The 10845-nt window shown below is 52.3% G+C and overlaps 2 protein-coding genes and 2 non-coding genes across 4 annotated transcripts; 2 read left to right on the top strand and 2 right to left on the bottom strand.

Annotated features, from left to right (window-relative positions):
• Positions 1-2974: 2974 nt before the first annotated feature.
• On the top strand, positions 2975-3856 carry V2A60_009946 (RlpA-like double-psi beta-barrel-protein domain-containing protein-containing protein; the record flags this gene model as incomplete). The annotated part of the gene is made up of 1 exon (XM_083261207.1): positions 2975-3856. One exon carries the CDS (start codon positions 2975-2977, stop codon positions 3854-3856), a length of 882 nt encoding a protein of 293 aa, XP_083117333.1.
• A 1381-nt stretch (positions 3857-5237) lies between these two features.
• On the bottom strand, positions 5238-5334 carry V2A60_009945. Its single transcript has one exon. It is a non-coding gene; the product is annotated as a tRNA-Leu (tRNA).
• Positions 5335-7193: 1859 nt separating this feature from the next.
• On the top strand, positions 7194-7290 carry V2A60_009944. The gene has a single exon. It is a non-coding gene; the product is annotated as a tRNA-Leu (tRNA).
• Positions 7291-7901: 611 nt separating this feature from the next.
• V2A60_009943 (uncharacterized protein) lies at positions 7902-10461 on the bottom strand (the record flags this gene model as incomplete). The annotated part of the gene is made up of 2 exons (XM_083261206.1): positions 7902-10046; positions 10108-10461. 2 exons carry the CDS (start codon positions 10459-10461, stop codon positions 7902-7904), a joined length of 2499 nt encoding a protein of 832 aa, XP_083117332.1.
• Positions 10462-10845: the final 384 nt, after the last annotated feature.

Raw genomic sequence — 10845 nt, 5'->3', positions numbered from 1 at the left:
CATGGAGAGCAAGATTCGTAGATGGGGCCTGCGCGTTGTTTCCAGAAACTGATTCAACATGTTTGACTGATTCAGCACAGTTCGCTTTTCGCATAAAGTTTCTTTTTCTACAGCCTACTTAGTACTACTGAGTAGGCTTTGCATGAAGCAACTGGTCTCTACTCGTACCTCAATCGTTCAACTGATAGAGACGTGTCAAGAAGCGACTGCATTAAAAAAGGAAAAAAAGAAAAGAAGAAACAAGTGAGATCATGGGCTGGGTCATTGAAACAAATGCAGCCGAAAGACTATTTAATGCGACACAAGCGACGGCATCCAACGAGCTTATTCTGCATGTCTCGTGCCAACAAAGCAACAGTAGCACGACATGGCAGCCGGGAACAAGAGTGTGTGAGCGTGTGTCGGTCGGGGAGCAATGAGTCCTTTCTTGGCTTGTGAAGGCAAGCTCTTGGCCTTGGCTTGCCAACGATGGCGGGTGTCGCAAGGGGGGAGGGAGGAGTCAAAGTGGTTGCATGGCGATAAGGTAATAAAGCAATACGAGAGACCGGGGGGGAAAGGCAGCCATTCCAGCAGGCGGCCGAGACGAACAAAGGTGAGGAAGGGAGAATGGAAGAAATAATACTGAGTAATAAGTATAATAGAAAAGAAAAGGGAAGAGGGAAAGTAAAGACGACAGCTGGGCGGGACAATGCCTGCCGAAACAAGTATAGTACGAGGCAGACAGCCAATGAAGGGCGGCAAGTACCTGGACAGCGCCATGGTAGGGGGTAGCAGCACTGTATTCCGGCGACGGCCGGGCAGTGACGGCTGGGTGAATGTGTGACTTTTAGTACTGATACGCAGAGCCTATCAGTTAGTACTTTTAGTAGAGCGTACTTAGGTATCCACCTAGGTATGTGTGTACGCGGGCTGGCGGGCATAGCGGGCAACTGGCAAGCAAACCAGAGACCCCGAGGACGGGTGGTCTGCAGTTTACAGTTTACGGTGCCAGATTTGCAGATGCTCGGCACGAGTACTATTTGGCCATTCCATTTACCTGCCGCTGGCAGCGTGACCCAATGTGCAGCGGCAGAGACGCGGGCAGGCAGTTTGCTTTGCGCGGCGTAGTTACATGCAGTAAGCGAGAAGTCGTCAGCAAGCTGCAAGTAGCCTGCATGCCTGCGTGTCCTGGGTGCTTGTTTTTTTTTTTAGTGGTGGTAGTGCTGCGGTCCTCAGTACGGATTAGGTTGTGGTAGTCCTTAACTCAGTGGTGTGTCTGTGTGTGCGTGGAGGTGTCTCGCCCTAAACTGAGCCAATCAAGCCGGGGCTTTAGCCAGGTGGCTGTGGATCCAGTGGAAGCGACTCCCGTCGAGCCGTGCAAAGCCCTTACAGCGATGGCCAAGGGGTGTGTTGCGTGCATTTTCTGTTCTCTTTTTTTTTTTGCTGTGCCGTCTGTGGCTCTTGGACTGATTGATTGCAAGGTCAGGTAGCCAAGCTGCCAAGGTACCTGCATTGTGTGTGCAGGCTGATTGAATGGAAACAATTCCGTTTGTTGGGGGGTCGTTCGATGTTCCACGTTCCGGATAGCCAAACCTGGGACCTGGGAAGTGGTTCGCGGGGGGGAGGTTTTTTGCTGTTCGCCGTTCGTCTCTGTCGGATAGATTGTGCCCCTCCCACTGTTGCCGCTCTCGACGGGAGAATAGCACAAAAGATTTTGCAACAAGATGTGTCATGCATTTATTGGATTTTTATCCATTTTTTTTTTAACAATAGAAGCGAATAAGGAAAAAAAAAACCACGCGCGCGAGGTGGGAGGAAGGGGGGGGGGGGGGGGGGGGGGGGGGGATTCTTTTCCGTGCAGCGCTTGGGTGGAGTCTTCTGTCCATGGCGAGTTCTTTTTTTACACTTTTCAGTGGACTGGGCTTGTGAAAAATGGGAGGGGCAGAAAAAAATGAAAACTGTAAAAGACGAAAAAAAAAAAAAAAAAAAAAAAAGTCCCACCAAGTAGATCAGTCCAAAGAAGAGGCTGCTATTCGCGGGCTGCCAAGCCTCCTCCCGTCCAGTGGCAGTGCGGCACAGCACACACACATTCACCTACGGAGGTACAGGCTGCGGCCTATGGGCCTTTGGGCCTCTACCAGTAGGCCGAAGTACAAGCCTGCAACCTGCCACTGTCTCCGCCCTTGTCAATGGTCCCAATCCCCCCCCCTCCCCCCCTCCCCCCTTCTCCCCTGAAAGTCATCACGCTAGTCAGGTACTCCAAGCAACAAACTCAGGTACCCGACTTGCCGAGCTGCCACAATGCCGACCACCTATTAAGGTACCTGTGGTTCAAGGTACCTACCCTGCCAAACCTTTGTACCTCCACAGGGACCCAGCAGCCTGAACTCAGGTACCCTGTCGTGGCTGGCGTGTGTGTGTTGGCAACGACCATGACAGCCTCTGTGCGCTCGCAACTGGTCATTGAACGCCGTCGACCCCCCCCCTTCCCCTTGTCGTCCCTCCCTCATCCAGAGCCAGACTGCCAGAGTCCTGACCCATTTAGTCGTACTCTCCACATTCCCATCTTCGCTCCACCCTCCCGCCTCAACCTGCATCGCACACAAATACATTCTCTTCTCTTCTTGTTTTTACTTTCGCTCCGTCTTTTTCTTTCCTTTTCCCCTACCCAACTTTCCTTCACCTTGCCGTGCTTCCCTCCTTTTAAGCCCGTCAAGCCGCCTGCTTTGTGCACACGTTCCTTCACGCTCAAAAACAGGTTCATTATATATATACATATATATATCTCCGGCCCGTCTTCTCTCCTACGAGAACACCACGCTCGACGCGCCCAACAACACATTCCTTCCCTCCATTGGCTGTGCCAACAACAACTGCAACAAGATACCTCTCATTATCTCATCTTTCCGCCGCTTCGCTGTGCCTAGCGCCCGTCAACCTACAACAACTCCCGCCAACTCGCTTTGAAAGCCAGACACGACCGGAATCTCTCACCATGAAGTCATTTGCTCTTGCCGCTACCGCCGCTCTCTTCGCCGCCGCCGCGGCCAAGCCTATCGACCGCCGTGACATCGTCACCGTAGTTGAATGGGTCACCGTAACTGAATTTGTCACCGAGTTTATCGACTCTGCGACCACCATACTCGTCACTTCCGGCCAGCCTATCCCTACCACCACCGCGATCATCCCTGGGACCTCCAATGGCCAGTTCTTCGAGAGTGCGTCGTCTGCTCCCGAGCAGCCCAAGCAGACCTCTGCCGCGGCCCCCGCTGCTGCCCCCGCTGCTCCTGCTCCTGAGCCTAGCTCTCCTCCTCCGCCTCCTCCTCCTCCTCCCCAGCCTGAGGCGCCTGCTCCTCAGCCTGAGGCGCCTGCTCCTCCTCCCCAACCTTCGGCTCCTGCTCCTCAGCCTGAGCCTCAGTCTCAGGCGCCTGCTCCTCCTCCCTCTTCTCCCTCTTCTCCTCCACCCCCAGCTACTCCCCAGCCCCCTCCTGCCGAGACTCAGCCCACGCCCAGCGGCGGCAGCGGTAGCGGTAGCGGTGGCGGTAGCGGCAGCAGCAGCGGCTCCGGCGACCACTCTGGCGAAATCACCTACTATGCCGTCGGCCTCGGTGCCTGCGGCCAGGACGACTCAGGCAAGGACAACACGGACAACATTGTCGCCCTCTCCAGCCAGCTCATGGGTGCCCAGTCCAACGGTAACCCAAAGTGCGGTCAGACAATCACCATCCACGCCAATGGCAAGTCCGTACAGGCTACCGTCCGTGACAAGTGCCCCAGCTGCGCCATGGGCAGCATTGATGTTAGCGAGAAAGTCTACAAGGAGCTCTTCGGCAGCCTCGAATCCGGTCGTCAGCCAATGACCTGGTCCTTCAACTAGGCTGAGGAAGCGCTCTGCTCGGGCGGTCTCATCTCGATATGCGTAGCGAGGCTGGAGCCCTGCGCACATGAGTCGCTCTCTCAACCTTGTCAGGACAAGACCCGAAGGGGCGCTCTCAGGAGCGTATAGAAATGGCGAGACCTTTCACTCTTTTATTTCAACGTATATAGTCTTTTTTATTTCGTCATACACTCTTTCTCAGCTTGGTCTTAGAGATTGAAAGTACGTTGAATCAAACGTAACATACACTCGTTTTCAAAATAGAATGCGTACACCGGGATATGGACATGGGATCAATTTACGACTGTTTCACCGGATATAGTCAGTTGAATGATTTAGAAAATTGAAAATAAAGCACTCGAAAAAATGTTTCGTGGCGTGCATGACAAGGTCGTGTGTAACAATTGTTGTGAATGCATACCCTGTACACTTGGGATCGTGGGTGGGCGGGCGACCCAGCCTACAGCCCGCCGCCTGTCATGGCATAGGTGGGCATCAAGCATGCAACGACGGTCGTTGATTTGCGCCAAATAGTGGTCAGTAACGGCGAGCCTGCCGTAATACACAGTCGTGGTCTGGTAAACGCGGTGGTGAAGGAATCGCGGATTGTAACCAAAAAAGAGACTTCTTGTTGGCTAAAGAAAAACAAGGCGAAAGAAAAGAGGGGAAAAGGCTCCCAAAGCTTCTGTTTGTTTCTAGTCTGTCGCACTGCAATCCGTATCTGTGATACAATTCCCCATGACAAAAAGCGCAGATAAATACAGACAAGCCGCTTTGTACTCGGTACGTGTCTGGTCTGATGTGCGCGCTTTTTTGTTTAATTGTCCGCCACCTGCGATGTAACGCTAGGGGGGGGGGGGGGGGGGGGGGGGGGGGGGGGGGTGTTCCCTTTGGCGCTGGTCGTTTGGTGTCCAGGTACCCGGTCTGGTATGAAACGCGGCGGAACTGACGCAGTTTTGTAGCTGCATGCTCTTCTTTTAATTGCGCAATTTTGGAACATGAACAGAATTGCATGACTTGAGTTTTTCAGATGTCGGGCAATTTTTTAAGAGCAAAAAAGTAAAATGCAACAATCCTTGTTTCATATTCATCTTGTCAAATTCCGCGGCACTGAGAGTCATGGTGTTGTGGCCTCACCTTGCCGCCCGGTTCTCGGCATGCGCGAATTTGTCGGCAGAGCACGCGACAGTACCACGTACTAGGGCCTGCACCCGCAACAGGCACATGCCTGGGGGGGGGGGGGGTTAGTTTTAGAAAAAGAAAAAAGAAATCCCGGTCAGGGGACAGAAGATTTATTATATCTATAAACTGATTAACATGGCAGGGACAGAAAAAAAAATGCGACAAAAAACAGACGACAAGCGCAAAAAAAGAACATCTCTGATGAGAATGGGATTCGAACCCATGAGGATTGCTCCACCAGGAAACATGTTAAGGTAACCTTAACCTGGCGCCATAACCAACTCGGCCATCTCACCGGCTGATGTCAAGTGGTACACTATTAATAACTATCAATGTAAGATGGCATGGTCCTTCTTTGCCGAAATAACTTCTTCACTTTGCTGGCACTCCCTGAACAACGCAGCATGCCTTTCATCAACTTTTCACCCAGCCCCTGCTGAAAGAACAAGGTCATTTCCCCCTTTTTACCGTTGATTCTGAACTTTCTCATGGTCAAGCAACATTACACCGTTTTCGATGATTTCTTTGCCCGAAACTAGCCACAAGCCAACCTTGGAACGCTGTGCACCATGCCGCCTGCCCCGTTTTGTCCAGACATTTCAGTACAAAATATGGCGTTCCCGCAGTGGAACGTTCAATAAGCGACAGAAGACGTCGAAACAGTCAGAGCAGCTTCTGCTTGAAACAGCCACCCGTCGAAACTATTCTCCGAGAGTTGAAACAGCGGATGACGGCACAAATGAGCCGCGATCTCGGCAAATTCTTTAGTTTTATCTAAATGCGACGTACACTGCCACATGTTTCGGATATCTGCAAGAATGTGCCCCGAAAATGGCTTCATGAACCAATGCTAGAGACTGATGAGGAGCTGGTCTGCATTCTTGACATTCAACTATGCACCTCAGACTCGCCGAAACCTGCCTCGAGCTCGGTGCGCCATTTCAGATCTTGGAAAAAAAATGACAGCATGGCGGCTTCAAGTCATTATTCAGAACCTTACTTCTCAAGGGTCTTGCAGTGATGCTCTCGGTGAGTGGATGTCGCTATTGCGAACACGCCACCGAAGTACAATCATTACGCCTGGATCTGTGGAAACAACTTGTTCGCCATCTAAACCTTGGCAACGTAATCAAGCGCAACCAGAGAGACCCAATTCGATCAAAGGTGCAATTGTTGATTCTTTGGCCTTTTTGCTCCGCGAAGTTACTGGAATGCTCAATATCTATCTATGCGATTCAGTGTACACGTTTTATTTATAAATCGTGCACTCCACTAGAAGCGGTACTGGCATTTGCAATAGCAATGGACAGATTCTGTGTGGAAGACTCGAAGGAAGCGAGAATCCCTATTCATCAATTTTTCCTGTATAGAACAAGCAGGGAGATCATCGAAATATGGAACAAAGCGAGTGGGCTACCCAAGCTACCCTATCCCGAACATGACCAGCCTCATTTCGAGGCTAATTCACCAGCGGCGATTGCACCAGCTCACCCTGTTCCCAGCCAAATGTCCGCCGAAGTCAGCATCACTCGGCCCACGGAAAAATGATCACTATTGCTTCTGGACAAGTTTTTGCAAGAGAAACTATCAAGTGGTGATCTATTGTGGACGGGGAGCCCAGGGCGGTTTCCAAAGCGTCCAGATGATGCAATTGGGTGTGACGACTTTCTTCAGTAAGCTTACAATGTATGCACTCAGACAGCAGCAACTCACATATGGCGACAAACTTTGATCGCCTTCCAGAGCATGCTAATCCTCCGTATGCATCAAGTTAGTCTTAATCGTTAACTGCGTAAAAGAAAAAAAGAAAAAAAAAAACTGGAACGCCGTGCGCACGTCGTTACAGCCTTTACACAGAATGCTCCACGAAGCAAAGTAGTCTCTGGACAGACGACCTCACACTGTATTGTCTATGAAATAGGGCCTAACGAGAGGCCCTGATACCTTACCGTGAGTCATTTTTCGGCCACTACTAAGACTAGAGGCTGTAATAAAGGTCGCCATCAATTGATGAATTAATTCTATGCATTCTGTGATAAGAGTAACTGCGAGTAGAAGTTTTTCAACAGTGTACGTCGGCATGGTTCGTTGATGGTCACGAGCGATGGACAGAATGAATTTATATATTCCAACAACGCAACAGAAATGCATATTCGGTGAGATGGCCGAGTTGGTTATGGCGCCAGGTTAAGGTTACCTTAACACGTTTCCTGGTGGAGCAATCCTCATGGGTTCGAATCCCATTCTCATCAGAGATGTTCTTTTTTTGCCCTTTTCGCGCAAAATGCGCTGGGCTGGTGTCGCTCCTTTTTTTTTTTGGCACATTTCTGCCCCGGACTCGGTGATTTTTGACCCTGGCACGAGGGCCAAGATCTGCCTACCCCAAGCATGAACTCTCTCGGGCATTACACAAAAAATCGCCGGAGGTGATGGCCCACTACACAGCATTATTCCGCTTTTTGCAGATCGATGCATTGTTGTCATTAATTTGCAATTGATATCTTTAGCACATATACGAGACCTCATAACTGCAAAAAAACAGAGGCATGATTTATCCACTCTAATTTAATGAACCCTCATTCTTTACTCAACCAAGTCCGTGATGGCAACATTCTTGTGTTTAGCCGGAAAAGCCGTCGCCGTTTAGCCACATACTTTAAGCGGCCTCGGAGCTTTTTCATGCTTCGTGGATGTACTGTCGAGTGTGACATTTATTCGGAAATCAATATTTATTACTACCCGGGAGCTAAAACTCTCCAATACCGCTAAAATCAGAAAACAGTAGTCCATGTCAAACCTCTCTCAAAGGAGTACTTTTCACAACCAAAGAAAAAAACAATCGCGCGGCACTTAAATACGAGGTCTACAGCATGCTGAGCAGATCCTCCACATATCTCCGCGTGTCAACACCTATCCCCTGCGCAAGCCTTCCCACAGCCTCTGCTCCGCCACCTCCTATCCCCAAACTACCACTGACCGACGAGACGTGGTCGCTGGCGCGGCGTATGAGAAATATTTCCTTGCTTGTCGTTGCCGGGCCCAGCATAGCCGGTCCGGCCTCATGTTCGTCAGCAGCAGCATCTGACCCGGCCCGAGGCGAGGGCGGCGCCGACGCGGCCGGCGAGTCCCGCGGCGCTCGTGGCTGCGTCGTGGCCCTCGACCCGGCCTCTCGCTGCAAGAGACGGGTCCAGACCACCCACCACCCGCGGCTCGTCTTTTGCGTGCGCTCCAGATCCGTGACGCGCGGCGACCGCGTCCCGCTGTACAGGTTCAGCACGTGTAGGTGCGTATTGACGGCGTCGGCGCGGGACCACAAGAGCGAGGACGCGTGGTCGTCGGCCGGGTAGAGGTGGTCGGGGATATTTGGTACGGTCGTGTGCACGGTCAGGTCGACAGAATTCCAAACCAAGTCGTATATTCCCGCCGTGCCGCCGCCGCCGCCGGTGCTGCTGCCGCCACGGCCCGTATCCGGTCGCTCTGGACGGTATCGAGTAGAGGTGAGGAGGGGCTTGCGCAACGGTGAAAGCTGATAATGCAGAGACCGATACAACGAGTCCCAGGCTAGCGAGTCTGTCCGTAGGCGGAACAGGAAGACAAAGACAAAGGGCCGATTGACGTACACGACCACGCGTAGCTTTTCCGACTTGCTGTTTTCCTGGGTATTGGCACCAGGGCGCATAGAGCCGCGCATCTGCACCTCGGTAAGGGTGGCACCACCGGCATCTGCCGAGTTCAGTGTTTGGCTGACATGGACGCCGCTGCTTTCCTTGTCTTCGAGCTCGACATGGATCGTTCGTAATACAGTGCGTGAGTCGTGCTCGGATTCTGATTCATCGGATGCTGCGCCGCCGTCATCATCTCCGCCGTTCGCTTCCTCGATTTCACCCTTTAGGCCGATGAGGTAATGTCCGGCAGCTTCCTGAGATGGAGATGGCTTCGGCATGGGCGGTCTTTTGGGAGTCGCCGGGTCTGTAGCCTTCGCACTCGGGCGTTCTTTTGCATCGGCGGCAGCTTGCTCGGCCGAGGACCCAGAAAGCCCAGAGACGCCAGGGATTGTCCAATATTGACCATAACCTAGTTTCAGGTAGCTCACCATCTTATCCAGTTTGCCATCCTCAGCTTCAGTAGCCTGGGATCCAATTACTTGCTCGCCCTTTCCCCCTTCGATCGGTTTAGCGTCCGCTGTACTGGCGGCTGTGCTGGATGCCGGAAGACCGGATGCCTCGTCTCTCGCTACCTTGATTGTTGGCTCGCTGCTTCGCTTTGAGGGCTCCGTGAGATTGCTTTGACTTCCGCCCTTTGAATCACCTTCAAAAATCTTGGGGGTTTCGTCGGGAGGTTCAGTCTTCTTTGGTCGAGACTTGCGTGTTGATATTGGACTCTCAATGACGCCATATGCATGTTCTCCCCAAGTATACAGGTCCTCCATCCAATGCGTCACGTCTCTGAGAGATCTTCTGGACAGCGCACCTGTGCCCAAGAAAATGACGCCATCGTCTATTGAAGGTTCTCTCCCGCTACCCAGCCAAGGCACAGAATCTTTACTTTTCAAGTTGGTTCCCTCAGTATCACTGCTGCCAAACTTGGATACCACCAGGTCGACGAGGCCTTCAGTCCTGCCAACTAAGCCCTCGAGAACCTCGCGCTCGCCGCTGCCACGCTCTTCTTCGCCCACGCCGACACCTAGCTCACCCGATGCCGCGATATTGATGCCTTGATAAATATCCCTAGCAGGATTTCCATGTAGAGAGACGCTCCATGTCGACAAATAGAGATCCCAATAGCGGCTGAGGACAGCAACAAACTTATGTCGCGGTAGGCGCAGGAACAAAGCGCTCAGAGAGACGTCGTGATGCATCAAGAAAATGCGGTGTGCACGTTGGAGATCGCGCAAGATGAGGACAGCGGGTTTCATCTCTTTGGTGTTGTAATCATACTTCTCCTCTTGAGGCTCACTAGTCTTGGTCAAGAGACGTGGGGGTAGCGGTGTCTTGTTAAGATCAATGCTCTTCATCGTGAATTAGTGGCGGGCTTATTCCCTTACATAGCGGAACATCAAAAAAACTTACCGCCAAGATCCACCATCCAGACTCGAGCTCATGCACGACTACTCTAGTCGTATCTGTTTCGATGTTATCCACAGGGGCACCGTCGGTGAACCCTTGGCTGAAGCTGACCATGCCCTGAGCGAGGCCAATTTGGCGCAGGCGCTCGTTGCGCTCTTCGATTGAGATGGCCTCGGTCGGGCGGCCCCTCGTGCGCGCGCGCCGTTTCTTAGACGGGACGCCAGCCTGAGATGTGACTGAGGCATAGTAAACAATCTGGTCGTCAATAGTGTCGTCCGAATCTCCAAGGGACGGGTTGTAGATGGCCAGGAATCCGAGCCGCGCGGGGACAGGACTGCCTGACGCGGGGGATGCCATGGCGGCCATCACGGGGATGCGGGCACTAAAACTCTGCCTGTCTATGGGAGGCCAGCGAGCAGAATGGGCTGAAGTGAGTTGCTCCTCTGTATGAGGCCCAGTATCCCGCGTCGAGCCTGGGCCGTGGCCGCTTGTTTGGTGAAGATGGCAGGGTTGCGTCTTTGGCGGGGCAGATCTTAATATACGCTGTGGTGACGAAGTTACGCGCCACAGTCACAGTCCAGAGCCTATATGTGATGGCGCAGGTCCTTAACCGGGACTAAACAATACCTAACCCGAGTTCTAAATGAAAACTATTCCGCCTGTATGTTTTTCTCTTGTTCTTTGGTGACAACTCGGACGACGTAATTTTCATATACACGAGCATCCGTCTCGGATGGATGA

This window comes from Cordyceps javanica, chromosome 7, assembly GCF_051103115.1.
Source record: "Cordyceps javanica chromosome 7, complete sequence".
NCBI classification, from domain to species: domain Eukaryota; kingdom Fungi; phylum Ascomycota; class Sordariomycetes; order Hypocreales; family Cordycipitaceae; genus Cordyceps; species Cordyceps javanica.
This window is presented reverse-complemented; position numbering and strand designations above follow the sequence as displayed.